This window comes from Rattus norvegicus, chromosome 2 (assembly GCF_036323735.1).
Source record: "Rattus norvegicus strain BN/NHsdMcwi chromosome 2, GRCr8, whole genome shotgun sequence".
Lineage (NCBI taxonomy): Eukaryota > Metazoa > Chordata > Mammalia > Rodentia > Muridae > Rattus > Rattus norvegicus.
In genome coordinates this window covers 25,204,609-25,224,219 of record NC_086020.1, presented here as the reverse complement: position 1 = coordinate 25,224,219, position 19,611 = coordinate 25,204,609, and the positions used below count along the sequence as shown (strand labels likewise).

Here is a 19,611-nt window from a genome sequence, read left to right as displayed (position 1 = left end):
AAGCAGGCAGGTGGTTTGCTGCACAGATGTCAGGGGTCAAGAAAGCAGCCTGCTCATCTTGTTGCTGTTCCTGTAGGAATTTTGGTGAACATTACCACACTTTGTGTAAGGCCGTGGATCACCTAGCAACTGTGGACTGCATTTTCTCCCTGGCCAAGGTCGCCAAGCAAGGAAGTTACTGCAGGTAACGCGTTTCTCATTCCTCTCGTTTACCACGGTTCCAGATAAAATGGAGAACCCAGTCACTTCGCTTCTGCAGTTATAAAATGCTGCAGTTGCTCAGGTGCGCTATGTTCTTGTAAAGCTACATATCACGTGTATGATGTAATGTGAAAAATAAACTCTCTTATTGTTTTATGACTGACGAGTGCAGAAGCCTGGCATAACTCTGGAAGTGAATGTTCCGATTGAACTTTTAGGTTTATGTTAAGTTTTTAAAGGAAGCTTGAGGAGTCCTTTTGCTGTTAACTTTGACTTGGAATTGAATAATGTGTTTCATTTCAGTTTTTAAAACTACAGTTATAAAACCTTGCACATGAACGAGGGACTGGGAAGATGGGGTTCTGTGTGTGATGGTGGTGGTAGGGGGTTCTGTGAGCTTTCCTGAGCCTCCTGTTGAGATGTTGAGAGCCAGGTTCATACCACTCTTCTTTATTGGCCTCTGGGCATCCCAACATTCTGTATTCTCCTCCTCATAAAGGATACTAGGATTCTAGCTAGATACTAAATCCAACTTTAAGTAGTAATTCCGTCTTTTCAATAAGTTCTCTTTCAAAGGCATTTTTAATTGAAACTACGCATTTCAGAAAAGAGACTGTTTCGCTTCTGTGGGCACTAAAAGGAAAACCCGTGAAGGTGCTACCTGGCCAAGCCTGTGGTCGAGCTCCTAGCGGACAACCTGACGGCCTTACTCATTTCATACTGGTTTCTTCTTTGTAGTATGTCAATTTTTTAAAATAATACTCAAATGTCCTATAACCTCTGGTACATAGAGGTCATTAAAGCAAGGTTGTTATTGTACAGTATTTCTTCTTTGTGAGAGAGAGTTGGAGGACTCAGTATATACGCTACGTTCTCTAAATGTAGTATTATTTTATTGCCCATTTGTGATCAATAGATCTATATCGTTGGACATAACAGTCATGTTTAAAGTAGATTCTTGGCATTGCAATTACTACCTAGTTCTTTATCACACCAAAGACATTTCAAGCATACACAGTGTTGCCTAGTCGGTTACCTGTAGACATCTTACAGCTGAATCATCCTTGTAGTAAACAAGGGAAATGTATATCCTATTTGTCGTGGATTATTATGAGAACTTAGTCTGCAGTCAGTTGATGTGACTTCTTGCCTCTTCTGTGTACATAAGCAGGGGTGGTTAAAATAACGTCTTTGTCAGTTCAGGGACCTGAAGCTCTTGTGGATCTGTGTTGCTTGTCATTTCTCCTCGGTTTTTGTTTTATTTGCTTGTTTGTTTGTTTGCTTTATCAGACTTCTTGACTGTGTGGTGATCTCAGTCATCACCTGTAGAAGTGATTTTATGCTGTGCCCTTTCTGGAGCGAATGCATCTAGTAAACATTGCAGGACACTGTCAGTCCAGCGTTACCTGTTCCAGATCAGGTGATGGGAGGTGGCTGCAGCTCCTCCCAGCTCCTCTTATACCTGGGGCAGTCCTTGACAGCTCTTTCCCCAGGTCACATCTGTCCTTGGGGCAGTCCTTGACAGCTCTTTCCCCAGGTCACATCTGTCCTTGGGGCAGTCCTTGACAGCTCTTTCCCCAGGTCACATCTGTCCTTGGGGCAGTCCTTGACAGCTCTTTCCCCAGCTCACATCTGTCCTTGGGGCAGTCCTTGACAGCTCTTTCCCCAGCTCACATCTGTCCTTGGGGCAGTCCTTGACAGCTCTTTCCCCAGCTCACATCTGTCCTTGGGGCAGTCCTTGACAGCTCTTTCCCCAGCTCACGGCTGTCCCTGGTCAGCTTCCCTGTGCCTTCAGATACCTCTCAACACTCCTGGTCTTGCTGCCCTGGGCCTCCCTTCTGTCAATTTCTGCCTGATGCTGGCATGGTTGTTACCAGGTGCCTCTCTGGACAGCAGTCTGTGCACGTCAGCCAACTCTTCTGTTTATCCTTAGCCAAAGAATGTTCTAGATTATCGAGTAAGTCATCGTTTAGCATTTCAGAGAACAATTCAACTGCTAAATATTTTTCCAAATTCTATACTGTGTATGTAAGGAAAATCCAGTGGGGTTTGGGAAAGCTACCTAAATAATCTTATGTACTTCCTACAATATATTGTAACAGGCTCTTAAAGTGGATGCAAAAAGCAATGAAACAGAAAACTTGCATTTAATACATTTTAAGTTGTATGAGAGGCAAACACATTTTTCTTCAATCTTCAGGTTTTTGCGATGTTAGTACGTGTGAGCTCTGATCCTTAGTTCCAGTGGATTTCTTGGCGTCACAATTGCCATCTTTTCTAATGCTGTCAAGATGATCCTATTAACTGTCCGGTAACCTTTAGGTTACCTGCACATAACCTTTCTTTTAGGCCTTTCTGTACAATTTGCATTATAGTCCTTGTTTCCTTAACATTGTTCATATTCTGTTCCTCTGGGACAGTTAAAAGAGAAAAGCTGCAATTAAAAATATATACATTATAGTAGCAGCATCTGTTCATATTCAAATGTTTCATTCTTTCCAGGAAACATGTACATTTCCTCCGTCCTCCCCTCACCGCCTTGTGACACATCCATGTGCCCTGCCTGTCTTGCCTGTGTAGCTGTTCTGTCCTGGAATAGCAAGTCCGGGCTGTGAGTTCCCTGTGCTCCTTCCCCTCCTGAGAACACTGTCATTCTGTAATGTTGATAGTAACAGAATAAGTCATTGCTGATTATAGTCACACTGTGACTGCAGTGGAACTCTCAGTCACACCAGTGTCACCTGACCTCACTTGGTAGAGCATCTGGGATCTGATCTTAAAATGTATATTTCTTACATGTTCTTTCTTCTTTTTCTCTTGTAACAAACCTGTAAGCTGCCCGCATAAGGACCCTGACTTTAGCACTCTGTCTACTCTTAACCCCTATCTTTTCTTGTCACTTCATGTGCGCCTTTGTTCTAGTTTTTCTCCTGTTGCTGTGATAAAACTCTGACTAAAAGCAGCTTGGGGAGGAAAGGGTTATGTGGCTTGCTCATTCAGGTTACAGTGCTCCTCTGAGGGAGGTCAGGCAGGAACTGAAACAGCCCCTGAGGGAGCACTGCCTGCCTGTGCTCTCTGCCTCATGCTCTGCTAAGCTTTCTTACACAGCTCAGAACCCCTGCCTGGGGATGGTGCTGCCCACACGCCCGCCTCTAACATCCATCAAAATAATCACACAGACATGGCCACAGGCCAGTCTGATGGAAGCGATTCTTCAGTTGAGATTCCTCTTCCCAGGAGACTCTCGATGGTGACATAAAGTAACCAAGATGCCCCACCCCTTTCATGGGTGACCCAAGCTCCTTCCCTTCGTGAGTGACCGCAGCTTACTTAAGACACTGGAGTCACTGTTTCAAAAATAGTTGTTTTAAAATATAGATAGCACACAATAAAAACAAGTTAGCTCCATTTACCCACTGCATTGACAAAAACTGGAAAACATGAGTAAATCAGTTTCAATTGAGGGTCTGAGAAAATCCAGTGGGCTTCATACTGTGCTGGTAGGAAGGCATGTTAATAGTGACTTCTGTCTACTAAGATAGAGACTGTGCATACCGGTGACTTGTAAATTCTATTTCAGGAATTGAATCTACCTTAGTGAACACACACACACACACACACACACACACACACACACACACACACAAACACACAGAGAGAGAGAGAGAGAGAGAGAGAGAGAGACAGACAGACAGACAGACAGACAGACAGAGAGAGACAGAGAGACAGAGTAGCTCGTGTAGGGCTGTTATGACACAGTCCAAATGTCTACCATCAAGAGCGGTTTACTTTACCCAGGGATCTGCCTCAGAAGAACACTGAGAATCCGATGAGACATGTCCTGCTGTCTTCAGGATGCCGTACTGTAAGCATTCATAAGCGCTAATTCCAAGCTTTTAAGTGTCTTCCAGAGGACAATGAAAAATTTTACTCCTTTTTTTTTTTTTTTTTTTTTTTGGTTAAAAAACAAATTCTGCCTTATTTAAGCACAGAGGCCCACTGGCCAGCCTTCTGAAAGACTTGAGGACTTAGTGACCTGAGCCATCTGCAGGATTTACTGTTTTATCCCCGGGAACTGACAGCCTCCTTCACCAGCTTACTCCAGTGCAGGGTAAACGGCCTAGCAGAGGACCCCATCACTCCATTTTCCTGTTTTTAATTGTGTCTTTCCCATCTGATCAGAGATCTTTCCAGAGGCCTGAAGAGAACACAGGCAGCACCGCTGTAATCTGCTTCTGATTCACTGGGAATGTTGAGAGCCTACCCTGTCTACCCACGGTAGCCAGGGCGCCATAGTCCCCAGAGGCAGTCCACAGTCACCCACTCGCTTCAGATGAATGTGAAGAGGACAGAGCCAGCCCGTGGTTGTTGGCTCTGGTAGAAACAGTTGGGATGATGAGTGCTCAGGTTACAGTGTTGGTGTGTCAGTTACTAATGTTGTGTTATAGTTATTGATGTGTCAAGAATTGATCGCAAATACTTGGATAAAATGAAATGTGCTCTTCTGGCCTGGTTGTCACACGTGAGGTCATTATTTACTGCTTGCTGGTTAGAACCTGGATTATCCCGTTTTGCTAAGAGATATGGTTTTCTGTGTTTCTATATTTGTTCAACATAATTTACTTTAGTGTGTAGGTGGGTAGGCAGGAAATTGAAACATGACGTTTAGTGAAAGGATTCATTTGACTGATTATTCTAATTGCCATTTATGAAACTAAAAATGAAAGTGATTTGCATTGAATGAAGGTAACTGTGTCTCCTTAAGAAAATTCTGAGCTTCGAGCAGTTTCCAACTATTCTCTTTTTGTTGATGAACGTATAAGAAGAACCATAACTATAGACTACAACCTCCTAGAAATACATTAAAATTTGTAATTTAATATTCAGACATGAATATGTTACGTTCTGCATGTTAGCCATTCTGGGTATGTATACCTTGAAGAACAAGAAAGAAATGAATAAAATGTGGTTTGCCATGCCAATTAAACTGTAGATTGAGTCTAACACGAATGAGGCCATGACCTCTGGCATTGTATAACAATAATACTTTGTATACTAGTAATTATTATCATACAAATAATAAGTATTAAGTATGTAATAATATAATGAACAAGTGATAATTATTTGTTCTAAGTTTGACTTTTAAAATTATTTTATTAAAGTTATTAAAATAGATTTAAAAAATTAGAAACAAGGATCCATTAGACTCAGGTGGTAGATAGTGAAATATATATTTATGTGTAAAGATTATTTAAATAAGCTATTGAGCAAAAGTGTCCGTGGGGCGGTGTATTGAACTGTTTCGAGTAGAATATAGCCAGTGCCATGCATGTAGAGTGTGATTGTGCAGCCAAAGGCTAAGGACATCAAACTGCCTAACTGTCACCGTCTGAGGAAGTGTTCTGACCTACGCGGCTTTGAGAGGTAGAATAAAGCTGTATTTAGAAATGGATAAGGTGGGCTGGCGAGATTGCTCAGTGGTTGGGAGCACCAGCACTCTTACAGAGGACCTGGGTTCAATTCCCAGCACCCACATGGCCGCTCACAACCATCCACAACTCCCAGGCCCTCACATGGCACTTATTCATACACACAAATAAATCTAAAAAAAAAAAAAAAAAAAAAAAAGATTTAAAACTGAAAAATATAAAGACTTCAAAACCAAAGAATAACACGGCAGTAATTTATGTTTTGTTTCAAAAATAAAAGGTACTATGGACCACTGTTTGTGAAAACATGGGATGGCCTCAAACCCAGTGTCACTTATGTTAAGGTGATAATTTAACCTGGAAATGGCCTTACATGTCTACGAAGTGATGTGCCAGTGATCTGAACTGTTTACTGATGCATGTCCTGACTTGACCTCAGATGACAACAGACAAATGAAAACTGAAGTCGCATGAAGATAGACTTCATTGCTTGCTGTGACTTGTCCTTCGGTGTGCTGCTGGTCCATCCCGGCTCCTGGTTCTGACTAGCTGATGATGAGTTTAACTCTTAGTCTCAAGTCCTTATTCAGAGCATGCTCTTCCCTATTGGGTGCTGAAGGCTTTCACCCTGTATCAGTATCTCCAGGGTGGCCTCAAGCTCTCGGACATCCCCCTACTTCTGCCTCCCCTGTGCTGAGATGTAAGGCTTATCCTCATGTCAAGCAAGGCAGTGGTTCTTTTACAAAGCTCCTTTCGTGTCTACAAGTTGATGAAACTTATTTTTTCAGGCCAACTCTACAAGAAGAAAAGAAAATCATCATAAAAAATGGAAGGCACCCTATGATTGATGTGTTGCTGGGTGAACAAGATCAGTTTGTGCCCAACAGTACAAATTTATCAGTAAGTACCATATGACACCCAAAACCAGCGTGTGGTAAGGACATTGATTGCAACGTTGTATGAAATATTTTCATGTCTCGCTGTATCCTCAGCTTTAAGTGGACCAATCCCAGGCATAGTTTATATTCACCAACTGTGGAATTGGTATAATCCCCAATGGAAAATCTCTGTAGATGCAAAGGTTAGCAACTAAAGACTGAAGTAATTATCTTACTTCTTAGATGTAACCCCATAAAAATGCCTTATATCACAAATATGTTAATGATGTTGGAATTATAGAATGCCTTTTCAAATTTCCATTAGCATACGGCATTAGCGTGTTCTGTCCTGTGTTGCACTATTTTCAGATGCTCCGAAAGCATGGAAGTGATTAGCTAATCTAAGCTGGAGTTCTCTTACAGGACACTGTGGATGCTACATTAGTCCCCCATTGTGAAGCAAGATTTCAGAGCTGTTGATATCGATAGTGACAGCAAGTGGAGAACAGGGCTTTGGGGAAGGAGAGTGTGAAACAAGATTGGGTAAGAAAGTTAGAGTCGTCCACAGGATAACTGAAATTGTTTAAAATGTCAGTGGGGTTTCTTATGGAGGATGACTTCAAGGATGATAGTTGAGGTTTGTGGATGTCTGCAGTGAGGGCAGCTGTAGGAGGACCCTAAAGAAACAAAATTTGTGGACTCTGAATAGAAAGTTTCAGCAAGATAGCAGCCCATGCATGACGGAAGTTCGCACAGAGTGGTGAGATACAAAGTATCAGAGAGCAGCCCATGCCTGACAGAAGTTCACACAGAGTGGTGAGATACAAAGTATCAGAGAGCAGGAGATACATGAGAGGTTTTTAAGTTCGTGGCAGAACTGAGATGTAGGAGAGCAGCCAGAGAGAAGTTAGCAGGGTGCTGGGATGGTAGCAACATTCCATGTTGGGCCTTGAGTAAGGACCTCTGACACGGTCAGTTTGACCAGCCATATGTGTGTGGAGTAAAATGCAAAGCTTTGAGTTCTGTCTACCGTCATGTTCCCTATCAGGTCAAACAGGGTTTGCTGGTAGTTTCTAATCTGTGTGCTGGGTCTGTTCAGACTGTTTCATTGAAGTGCCACAGACGGAGTGGTTACAAGCAACAGAAGTTCTCTTTCAAGACTCTGGAGATGGAATTCAAGATAGGGTGTCTATACCTTATGGGAGCTGGTTTTGTGCTTTTTCTGTGGCACTTTTTGTTGTGTCCTCCCTTGGTGGGAGAGGGGGCAGTCCCTCTCAGTCCCTGTATGTTAATCACATCCTAAAGCCCCTGACACTGCCATCAGTGGGATTTAGACGTCATGAGAATTGGGAAGAAGCACGGCCATTTGGACCATAGCAACTAGAGACACAATGTCTAACTTTCTTTGCTTTCACTAATGTGTGTGCTATCAGTTGTCATATAAGTTAACGAATACCAATCTGAATTTAATTGTTCTTAAGGACAATAAGCCTATATGAGAATAAGATCTGTGTTTTGGTTTCCATAGCAATAGAGTATAGCCTCTCTAGAGAGACTAATATAGTTCTAATATTTAATAGCTTGGCGTGTATTTAATGGATAAACCACACATGAAACTAGTTCTGTTTCTGCCTATGCCCATCCACTTGCCCCGAGGATGTTATCCTTGCATTGCTATTTTATTTCTCTTTATGTTTTCATTTTCCTCTTAAAAAACAATCTACTATATCCTTAATAAGTCAAATTTGTAGAGTTAAAACAACCTTCTAATCACAGGGGCATTTTAAAGAATCAACAACTCATGTATTTAGACCTTTACAAAATAAATGTAGTATTTTTTTTCCTAGTTAGGCAACTTAGAATGTTCCAGAATATTCATTTCTTTTGCATATGCTTTTCCTAACTTGAGTAGGAGTTGATATAGACTGTTGCTATGGTGAAGCGCATTCTGGTTTTCAGGGTATAAATTTATATACAGGAATAGTGTAGAGAAAGAACTTACTATGTAAAATTCTATCTAAAATGTACTCTGCCTATTAATTTATAAACTATACTGTGACAGAAAAGTCCTCAAAGTTAGGTAGCATTGTTACTTCTGATAATTACGTTTTGAAAATTCATCTTTCTTACATCTCAATTATTCTAGCCCTCCTGGGCTCTGTGTTAATGAAATCATTATGTGCTTATGAGCAAAATAACTTTCTCACTTTCCCTCTCCCATATAGGAATCTTTTCTGTCCCCGCTTTGCCCTTCCATTTGCCTTTTCCAATGCAGTTCTCATTCACTGTCCTCTGTAGCCTCCGCTAACCTGCCACCCCTCACCCCTGCTAACCTGCCACCCCTCACCCCTGCTAACCTGCCACCCCTCACCCCTGCTAACCTGCCACCCCTCACCCCTGCTAACCTGCCACCCCTCACCCCTGCTAACCTGCCACCCCTCACCCCTGCTAACCTGCCACCCCTCACCCCTGCTAACCTGCCACCCCTCACCCCTGCTAACCTGCCACCCCTCACCCCTGCTAACCTGCCACCCCTCACCCCTGCTAACCTGCCACCCCTCACCCCTGCTAACCTGCCACCCCTCACCCCTGCTAACCTGCCACCCCTCACCCCTGCTAACCTGCCACCCCTCACCCCTGCTAACCTGCCACCCCTCACCCCTGCTAACCTGCCACCCCTCACCCCTGCTAACCTGCCACCCCTCACCCCTGCTAACCTGTGTGCTCCAGCTGTTTGGGTCTCTTACAGTCCTCACGAACTGCCTCTGGGCTTGGCAGATGGCCTTCCCTCTGCAGAGAATGTCCTCCTTCCCCATCTCACCCCTCCTGCCTCCCAAATGTGCCTCCTGGCTTGAAGCCTTCCCTCACCAGTGCTGTGACGATAGATCCCACAGCCCACACCTACCACCCTGTGTGTCTCCCCACTTATCCAGTAAGCTTCAGTTGTTCTTTTTGTTTTGCTTCCCAAAGGGTTTCACTGTGACAAAGACAGGAGTGTACATGTCTATACTGTGTAGGTGTCATACGAGTGTCCACAGCAAGTGGCTGACGCACAGCAGGCTCCTACTCACATGTGTTACTGCGGATTAACTGAGACACCCTCACAGTCTCCAGATCTCACTTCAAAGTTTTCTTCTTTTTCTTCCAGAAAATGTTAGCTTTTTTCAGGATTGGGGGTTTCTCAGTTTACAGAACATTTCACTGAAGGAATAGAAGAAAAATGAGTTGCTACCTCTTCATACCTGTGGTAAACTAGTTCTCAGAATGGGAAAGTCATGTCCAGGCCATCTAAGTTGAGTCTTAGACAATTTCTTGACACATGGGCACAGTTTAGGGCAAGTGGTACTGTTCACCCATGCTCACTGCCGGGAAAACATAGGATATGATGCCAGTTTAACCCCACACTGGAATAAAACAGAGAAGGGAGAGTTGGCTGTGGCCTGGCAGAAGTTGGCCCAAGGGCTGTGGCTGTCCCTTAAGGGTTAAGGAGTTGGTTCCTTATGTCCTCATAGCCCTGTCAAAAGTCAGGACACGCTGCTTGGCAGTCATATTATGGACTGTCCTGTGATTATTTGTTTACTGACCCAATGGCTATCCGGTGGGTGGGCTTTTGAAAGCAGTGCAGGTTGTTCTTGTATTCGGGTTTGAGATGAGTGATGTAACCTCAACTCTGTCACTTTAGGAAATACAGTTGGGTAGGGAGAAATGAGTCCAGTGTTCAAAGATCTCCAGGAAGCCCCGGAACTTGGATCTCTCTAGGTTGTGGTTCTAGGGTCACTGCCCAGCACCAGCGCAGTACTAGGGTGCAGGTCAGGAAGTAACCTGAAGCTCTTTAGTCCTCAGTACTGCGTATGGTGTGTAACAGACCTCTGTATATACATCTTTGTATATACAGATGTTTGAGGCTGGAAAGGAAGAGGACCAACTTCCCAATTTCCTCTTCCCTCCCAGTGCCAATCATTTTAGATGCCCAGTAATGCTTGCTTTGGCTACATACAAATGAAATGTAATATCCGTTGAACCAACTGTTGTCATTGACTTTATCCCTAATTACCAAGTACAATGTCTGTGTATGAGTATGTGCGCATGAGTGTTAGGGCTTGTGGAGGCCAGAAGAACTCATCAGCTCTGTTGGAGCTGGAATGGTTGTGGGGTGCCAGATATGGGTGCTGGGAACTGAACTCCGGTTCTCTGCAAGAGCCCTGTATCCTGTGTTGCTCTCTTCTCCTGTTCCCGAAACAGTGACGTTCCCGAAGGTAGTTATTTGGTAGCTCCCTGGAAAGATGTATTTATTAACTCCCATGTATATGCATGTGTTTCTGTGAGTGCAGCTGTGTGTATGGGTACTCTCAGGGGACAAAAGAGGACATGGGGTCCCCTGGAGCAGAGTTCGAGGTGGTTGTGTACCAGCTGATGTGGGTGCCGGCAGATGAACTCAGGTCCCCTGAAAGCACAGCAGCCCTCTTAACCACACAGCAGTCTCTCTAACTGATTCTGATTCTCTTTTCTTAAAATCACCTGTGCTGGTATCGACCCAGTGTTTCTTTCTCTTCCTGTCTCCAGGAAGAGACCATCAGTTGAACTCTTGTTCCTGCTTCAAGACCCAGAACATTATTTCCTACTTCACAGAGCCTTCATCATGACTTTAGCTAGAAACAACTCGCCCATGGTAGTCTGTCCATCTTAAAACTCCTCCCGTGTAGGCACAGAGAGCCTGTGTGGCGATAGCAGATAAAAATTCAGACTCAGTTCTACCATTATCTTACGGTCTCCTGAGACAGGCCACCCATCTCTGGGCCCTGGTGTTCCTATGTGTAAGTGAAAAGCTCGACACCAGCCTTGCCCTACAGAATGGGAGATGGGTGGAATCCAGGGATCAGACGAGTTTAGAGCACTGCCCTGGCATCTCAGGGGTAAGCCTCCCTACCCCTCCTCACTGCCCCTCCCTGCTTCTCATTCCCCTTGTCCTACTGCTTGTGCAGAGGAAGCCTTCGTCTGTAACTTGCCATTGATTGACATTTTCAGGGAATAAAGCACTTTAAAACTGACACTTTTCCTGCTGGCCCTCAACTGCTATAAAAATAGTTCTACCACATTCTTTAGAGACGGATTTTAGTGTCTGTGCCTGTCAAGGATGGAACCATGGTTTACAAAGAATTAGCTCTTACCTGGGTCTTAGAAATGAACATGTGACAATGTTGGATTCTTTTCTGCTGTTGACTTTGGGGCTACTATGACTTCCTGTCATTCTAGCATAGGCAGTGGCAGAGTCAAGGACTCCAGGCTTCTTTTACAGCGTCTGTGCCTCCTTGCCATTGAGCAGAAGTCCCTTGTGAGATGTCTGTCAGCAGTTTTGCTGCTAGCTCTGTGCTAAGCCTCTTAGCTTCCCAAGCCTTTGTCCTTCTTCACCTGCAACATGGGAACATAGGTACACATCTGTCATGTTGGTGTCAGGAGGACTGCAAATTTGAGGCCAGGATAGACTATATAATAAGACCCTCCCTCCATGAAACAATCATAAGACCTAAATGAGATGATGCATATGAACTCAAGTGTGTGCATGCATGCATGTGTGTGTGTGTGCATGCGCGCGTGTGTACATGTTAGATACATCTGCACATGTGTGTATGTGGGTGGGTGAGGAAGGCAGAGTGTTGACACTGGGCGACTTCCTCCATCATTCTCTACCTTATGTTGTTAGACAGACTCTCTTGATGAAACTGAAGCTTGCTAACTCAGCATGGCTGACTGGACTGTCTCTGGAGTTACAGTCATGTTCACTTTGCCTGGCTTTATGTGTGAGTAGTAAGGCTCTAACCTCAGGTCCTCCAGCGTACACAGCATTTACCACCTAAACTGTCTCCCAGCCCTATGTGACTCTCTTATGCTGTTGATTGTTCATCTTTCCCAGAGAAGACCGTGTTTAATGTTGTGGGTACTTGGGAATTTTGGGCTCTAGTCTGCAGTTTGAGTCTTGAATTCTGAACTCTGTTCAGATAAAAGCCATTCATGCTGAAGCCAGACTCTAGAGAGGTGCCTCTTCTGCAAAGGGATCTCACAGTCTTCCCGTGTGTGCAAGTGTGGGTGAAGCTTAGCCTTGGTTTGCAATGGCCCCTCCCACCTACCGTGTCAGGTAGCACTCTGTCTACCAATAGCTCAGGCCTCCTGGTATGGTAAGTACATCTTTTGTTTGCCTCTGTTCCTTCTTGAATCCATTCCTTCATCTCTTTGCAGTTTCTTAAGACTTTCTCGGTGCCTGACCTCATGCTGGATGTCTGACCAGTCCAGTCATATACACTCCCGTTTACTTGAGTCATCTTCTGTGGGTACAGAGTTCTTGCCAAATTTTGGCCTCCTTCTATCCTATTAGGATCTTTGCTCATGCTACAAATGGCTTCTGACTATTCTCTTAGGGGACGCTCACTCGTCCTTCTGCTCTCTGGACAGATTTAAGGTGTGTTATGAATGTATCTGGAAGCCTTTGATGTGTGGTATCTCAGATACCGATCCTAACCAAGTTACAAGAGCACATTGTAGAGGTGTGTGCAGTCCTTAGTCGTTACCTTCCTCACTCTGCCATCTTGGGATGGGAGAAAAGAACTCACATCTGCCCACATTGTTTTCAAATGTAAACGTGGTGGGATCTGCTGTGTAACACGTCTGACTATCACTCGCCTACCAGGGACTTTTTAGCCGTGAGAGTAATAGCTAGCAGTCAAGATAAGGTCATTTCAGAGAGCAGAGTGCAACTCTGAATGACAGGAGGGGTTCCACACATAGCCTGGTTAAGGGAGGTCTGCCCTGCTCAGACCCAGGCAAAGGTTTTAAGGCCGGAGGGATCTTACAGCCAACCTGGTCACCGAAGAGCAAAATTCAAGTCTCCTGGCACCAAAGGAACCTGGAAGGAGTGTGGACTGGGTAAGAAAGCAGGCCAAAGAGACCAAGAATGCCTGCTGCTTCTACACTGTGTCTGAAAAGTGGCAGTCAACAGTGGGCCAAAGCAGCTGCCATGATTAGCTCTGGCTTCTGAGAAGTTCCTCTGCGCTGTCGATGTCGGAATCTTTGTGTCCCCTCCAGAGTCACTTGTGGAAATTCTAAGCACCAAGGTAACAGTGGTAAGAAATGTTTCCAATTACTGGAGTTGATTAGATTGTAAGAAAGGATCCTTCTGCATAGAATTAGTGCCCTTCAGAAAGGGCCCGAGAGGGTCCATGTATCCTTTAGCCTGGGGACCACCGAGCCAGGCTATGTGCACATACACAGAGACCCTCGCTAGATCCCAACTATGCTGGAACCCTCATCCTGGGCTTCTCAGCATCCCATATTCGAAAGTAAATGCTTGTTATTTATAAGCTAAGAGAGCGCAGGGGGGGCATAGAGAGGAAGGGAGGGGAAAAAGAAAGGCAAGTCAGCCTTGACTGGGACACTTAGACACATTTTCAGTGATCTGAGAGTCTGTGGAAGTCACAGCTTTTTGTGAAAAATTTTGTCTTAGTCATTAAGACTGTGGCTTTGTCTGTCACATGGAGAATGGGCTGTGGTAAAGGAACACCGGAAAGGCCTGCCAAGAGCCATTGCAGCTGCCTGCAGAGCAGCTGCAGAGGTGGACACAGGAAGTGTTTATGTGTCAGTGCCCAGTGACTCACCACTGTCATGGCTCCTGCTGGTGTTTATGCTGCCTCTTATTGGGGGTCCTTTAGGGTTGATTAAGAAAGTGCCATTTGCGTCTGGAGAGATGACTCAGCTATTAAGAGCACTTCCTGCTCTTTCAGGAGACCTGGGTTCAGTTCCCAGAACCCACCTGGTGGCTCACAGCCATCCCTCACTCTAGTCTAGGGGATCGGATATTCTGTTCTGACCTCCACAGGCATGAGGCACATACGTGGTAAGCAAAACACTCATATACATAAAATAAATAAATGTTGAAAACTATTTTTCTTTAAAAACAAAAACAAAAAGAGCATGCCATTAGTCGCCTGTCAGCAGTTGAGTTTAGTGAGTTGAAAAGCTAGTTTCTGTCTGAGCTCCTCAAATGCAGCAGTATCCAGGGGGGAGCATTCTCTTCCATGGTAACCGCTCCAGTGTTCAGGCTCCCTGGCTCCTTCTACCCACAGAGCTGGTACAAATGGCTTGCCCAGCCTCTGTCCCAGTGTGTGCGAGCGAATTGTTCCAATTGTCAATGTCTTAGGACTGGATTTAGGCTAAGAGACCATTTAGTTTACCTGTGTTTAACTGAAGAGAGGAAACTGAGGCCTACAGAACCATATCAGCCTGTGCAAACTCTCTCGAAGGAACCACCTTTGCAGGTACATGGCCCAGGCTTAATTCATATTTATTTTTTTAAAAATAGTTAGGAATGTTGTTACCTTCTTCCTGGCCTATAATTGTAATTGATTTGCAAGACTTGTTTTTTTTTTTTAAAAAAAAAAAAAAGTTCCTGTTCATGCTGATGATAGAAAGCGTTTGCCTTTTCAATACCTTACGTAAATGACAGAGGCCGAACCGAAGATCGCAGTGAAAAGCACTCCATGTAGGTTTACGTAGATAAGGCTGGGCATCCTAGCGTTATCCTCACATATATTTCTCATTATACAGATGATAGTGTTTTGCAGGACCTAACATTAGGAATTAGGGAATGTTTTGCACATTTTGGCCTTTTATTTACCTTTTAATTGTCTGTCCTATTTATTTATTTGTCTGTTTGTTTATCTATCTTGGTTTTTCAAGCCAGGGTTTGTCTATAGAGCCCTGTCTGCTCTGGAATCACTCTGTAGACCCCACAGGTGTACCACCACTGTGGGCTTTATTTCTCTTTCTAAAATAGAGCTGTGACTATCTCATACTTTATAGCCTGTTCGTTTAATTTAATAACATAGGCAATTCCCTACGTTTTCAAAAAGCCATAGGATAATTTGTAGTCATTCTACTGTATTATGTTAGTACACATGGACCCTAGATGTCCCTGAAACTCGTCTCCAGCTGTTGTAAGTGGCGCCTGGGAAGTGACTCAGGTCTCCTCCCTTTTACTGACCAAGTGGCTCCGTCCTCAACGAGAACATAGTGTCTTTTGAAACTGCTTATTGTATTAGTAAATCTAGCCCCTTGGTTAAGGCAGAAGGCAGCAGATGCCGTGGGTTAGGACTGTGCGACTTCTCCTTGGATCAGTTGTAAACACTGTCTCAGCTTCCAGGTTCCTTCTTGCTTCTGTAGGCACTTGATCAAACCAAGGTCTTAGCATTTGCTGATCACATGTTCTACTAATCCAGGCCTGGACGTCAGGCTCCGTACCTGAATGGTGGTAGAGACTCTGCATCCTATATGGGGCGAGGGCTGTAGATTGGGGGCTTTGGGCTTTTAGTTAAGAACTAAAAGTAAGCTGATGTTAGGCAAAGGAGGGCAGTTTTCAGTAGTTTCTAAACAAAAGGGAAGGAAGCCTGCCTCACATCCCATCTCTCTGGTGGCCCAACCAGGCTCAGCTGCCCAGTGCTATGGAGGCTGGGTCTGTTAGAGGGAGACTAAGAAGCAGTGACAGCCACCATGGTTTGGGAGGTTGATGGCACTAAGACACACTGGCACTACCTGCGTGATCAGCTCTAATTCCCCGAGGGAGCCCTGTGAGAGTCTTATGGTGCCTACCTGTAGCTAGAAGTCGGCATAGGGGCACACAGGCCAGTCCTCCAAGGGGACCACAGGTGGTTCTGGAAGTTGGAATTTGGGATAGGGCTGACTCGTACAGTCATGGTCAGCCAGAGCTCATGTTGTGGCTCTCGACTGGGGTCTAGCAAACCCCCACTGGCTTACTGGACTTTGTGATATCCTAGAATTAGGTTACCAGATTTAGCAAGTAAAAGTATAGGGTATCAGATAAGTTTGAATTTCAGAAAAACAATATTTCAGAATATATCCATGTGGGATTTGTTTTTATGCCAAAATATTATTTGCTATTTATCAGAAACACAGACTTTATTAAGGTCCTCTATTTGACCTGGCAACCCTAATATATCCAAGAAGAACTTGTGGAGGTCCAGGGTGGTAAAAAAGAGACCATGTTCAGGTCTGGTCAATAGCAGTTTAACAATTGTTTTAAAAATTCACAGCTATTTTAGCTTATACATACATAAATAATCCCTTATTCACTTAGTGTCTTAGTTGGGGTCTCCATTGCTGCAAAGAGACACCATGACCAAGGCAACTCTTATAAAGGATAACATTTAACTGGGGCTGGCTTACAGGTTCTGAGAGTCACTTCATTATTGTCATGGTGGGAAGCACTGCAGCATCCAGGCAGACACGGCACCAGAAGAGGTGAGAGTTCTCATCTCATTCCAGAGGCAAACAGGGGAAGACTGTCATCCTCAGGAAGCTAGGAGGAAGCTCCCCACGCCTATGCCCACAGTGACACACTTCCTCCAAAAGACCACACCTACTCCAGCAAGGCCACACCCACTCCAACCAGGCCACACCTCCTTTAGCAAGGCCACACCTCCTTCAGCAAGGCCACACCTACTGCAGCAAGGCCACACCTACTACAGCAAGGCCACACCTACTACAGCAAGGCCACACCTACTGCAGCAAGGCCACACCTCCTTATAGTACCGTTCCCAGGACCAAGTGTATTCAAACCACCACACTTAGGATCATGCCTTAGTGAAAATGAGTTTAAAATTTCCAAGTATGTTAAAGAATTGCTCCCCTTTAAACTGCTAGTTCACAGCTGTATTGAATCAGATTCTAAGGGAGGATATAACGTGATCTTGATATTAATATGTATGTGACCACACAGCTTGTTCTTCCTTGGTCTTCTACATGGGTACTCGGGAGCTCTGTGCCAGAGATGTTAGATAGCTAACCATAAATGCTTGTTTTCTGGAACCTTGGTTTGGAAGACCCTCAGGAATCCACCCACTGTCTCAATGGAGTGAGGTTTTCATTTTGAGCTTTCTTTTCTGTCCAGCACTGTTTATCACACTCACATCAGACATTAAAGCAAAGCACTGTCTGTCTGTCCTCCAGCTGTGTCCATTGCCCCTGTAGCTGCATTTCTCAAGATGGAAGGCTACAGCCCAACCTCAGACCAAAGTAGCCAAATGCATTTGACACTGGCAGCTAGGATCGGGAGATAAGTATGACGGTCAGAAAGGCCAGTTCACGGCTGGCCGGAAAGAGGTTTCCACACACCTCAGTCCTCTGTGCTGTTTTTGACTTTGCAAGTATCAATGTTCCCTGGGCACACGATTAAATACTGGAAGTAGATGTTAGGATTTAGAAGAGCAGATACTCCACACAGTGTGCTTCTGTGGTCACCCTGTTGTGCAGCTGCACTAAAGCTTCTAAATTACAGTTTGGAGCCCACTCCTAACGTCCCTCACTGAAGAGTATTATGTTTTACTTATGAATTTGATCATGTGCCTGGCTTATTTAACTCAGTATAGTGGTCTTTAGTTTTATTTGTTTGGCCACAAATAACAATATATCACCTATTTTATGACAGTAATATTCCGTACTATGTAGGCATTGTATTTTCTTTGCCCTTTTGTCTGTTGATAGGCCCTCTGATATTGATGTGCTGTTTCCATTTCTTGGATGTCGTGAATTTTGCTACAATGATAACAGGAATATGGCTGTCTCTGCAACATAGAGATTTCATTTTGCTCGGCTGTTTACCAGCTAGTCTTTCAGATAAATGTTAGGAGTAGCTTGTAGATCTCCTGCATGATGCTTCTGATTACACCCTCCTGCTAATACGCTTTTAGATCTTGTGTTTTCTTTCGCTACAAATAGGCTATTTATATCCTTTGTCTGTCCCCACCACTTCAGCGCTGCTGAGAGGTAGGGAGAAGTTACATAATGCGATGGCTTTCTCATGCTTGTTGGGTGATCTAACAGCTTCCCTCTGACGATCTTTATCTTTGTCTTCTCCCTTGTCATAGCTGTCTCTGAGCAGCTGCATCATAGTTATGTGCTGGTAAATATTTGGGCAGTTTCCAGTTTAAGGCAGTTGTGAGCAGTCTCTTACTTATGTTTTGGTGCACATCTAACCTGGCAGACTTGGTTTATGCTTCCACTAAGGAACACATTCTCCACCTTCCTCCTACATTTTCTTCTAAAAGTAGCTTTTCATGGTTCATTCTTTCATCCACCCAGATTACGTTTCCTGAGATTTGGGGCCACGCTTATTTTCACACAGGTAACCACTTTCCTGCCATCATTTAAGGACAGCTATGTCTCTGTGGCTCACCTATAACACCTCTCATGGTTCCCAGGTTTCTGCTGGGTGGTTGGGCTGCTCCTACAGCTGCACACTTTCCTACTGGGTGCTTCCTCTGTCTAACATGTACTCCAACTCCAGACTGTCTGGAGAGGCAAGGCAGCGCTGCCAGCAGCCTTTCCTGGTCTTTTGTTGCATGCCATCCTCATCTCCACTTAGTGCGTGTACACGGGAGAAGGATTGTCTGCTGTGTCTGTTTTCAGCGTTAGCAGATATCACCGAAGTCTTTCAAAATGGTATGCAGTGTTCTTCTTCCAGAATAAAAATTCCAGCCCTTCTCTCACCTTTGGAATAATTGGACATTGACAACTACGGCAGGCTTTCTTCCTTCTCTCTCTTCTTGGATGTTTCTTGTATGTGTGTGTGTGTGCACGTGTGTGTGTGTGTGTGTGTGTGTGTGTGTGTGTGTGTGTGTGTGTGTGTGTGTGAAGTAGTGTCATTTTCCATATTGTGATCGGACACCTCTTCATAGTCTTGACAACCGTCTGTGTATCTTTTGTCATTGTCCTCAAAATGAGATGGTGCCAACTAGAAGGTAATTAAGTCATTGTGGGTGCTGTGCTGAGAAAGGATTAGGTCTTCTGGATTGGGTTATTTCTCATAAGAATGTGCCTTTATGAAAAGGGCATGACTGGCCCCTCCCCATCCTCTCACTTCCTGTCAGCAAAATTGATCCCTCTTTCACACACTCCCACCATTCTGATATCATCCACTGTGAAACGTTTACCAGGCCTGGGAAAAGTCAATACCATGCTCTTGAATAGCTAGAACTTTGACCGTAATGAACCTCTTTTCTTTAAACAAATTATCCAGCTCCAGCTACTTAGTTCTAGGA

At 44.4% G+C, this 19,611-nt stretch overlaps 1 protein-coding gene across 10 annotated transcripts in view; it reads left to right on the top strand.

The window, feature by feature from the left end:
- The window catches only part of Msh3 (mutS homolog 3), a 141,458-nt gene that overhangs the window by 96,638 nt on the left and 25,209 nt on the right, over positions 1–19,611 (top strand). For 6 of the 10 annotated variants that reach the window (NM_001191957.1, XM_063282326.1, XM_063282325.1 and 3 more), the window contains 2 exons: positions 77–184; positions 6,419–6,530. In NM_001191957.1, the coding sequence (NP_001178886.1) occupies positions 77–184; positions 6,419–6,530 (220 nt within the window). Of the gene's footprint in view, positions 1–6; positions 185–6,418; positions 6,531–6,931; positions 16,441–19,611 lie in introns of those variants that run through there. The other 4 variants (XM_063282328.1, XM_063282327.1, XM_063282330.1 and 1 more) reach the window with 3 other exon arrangements.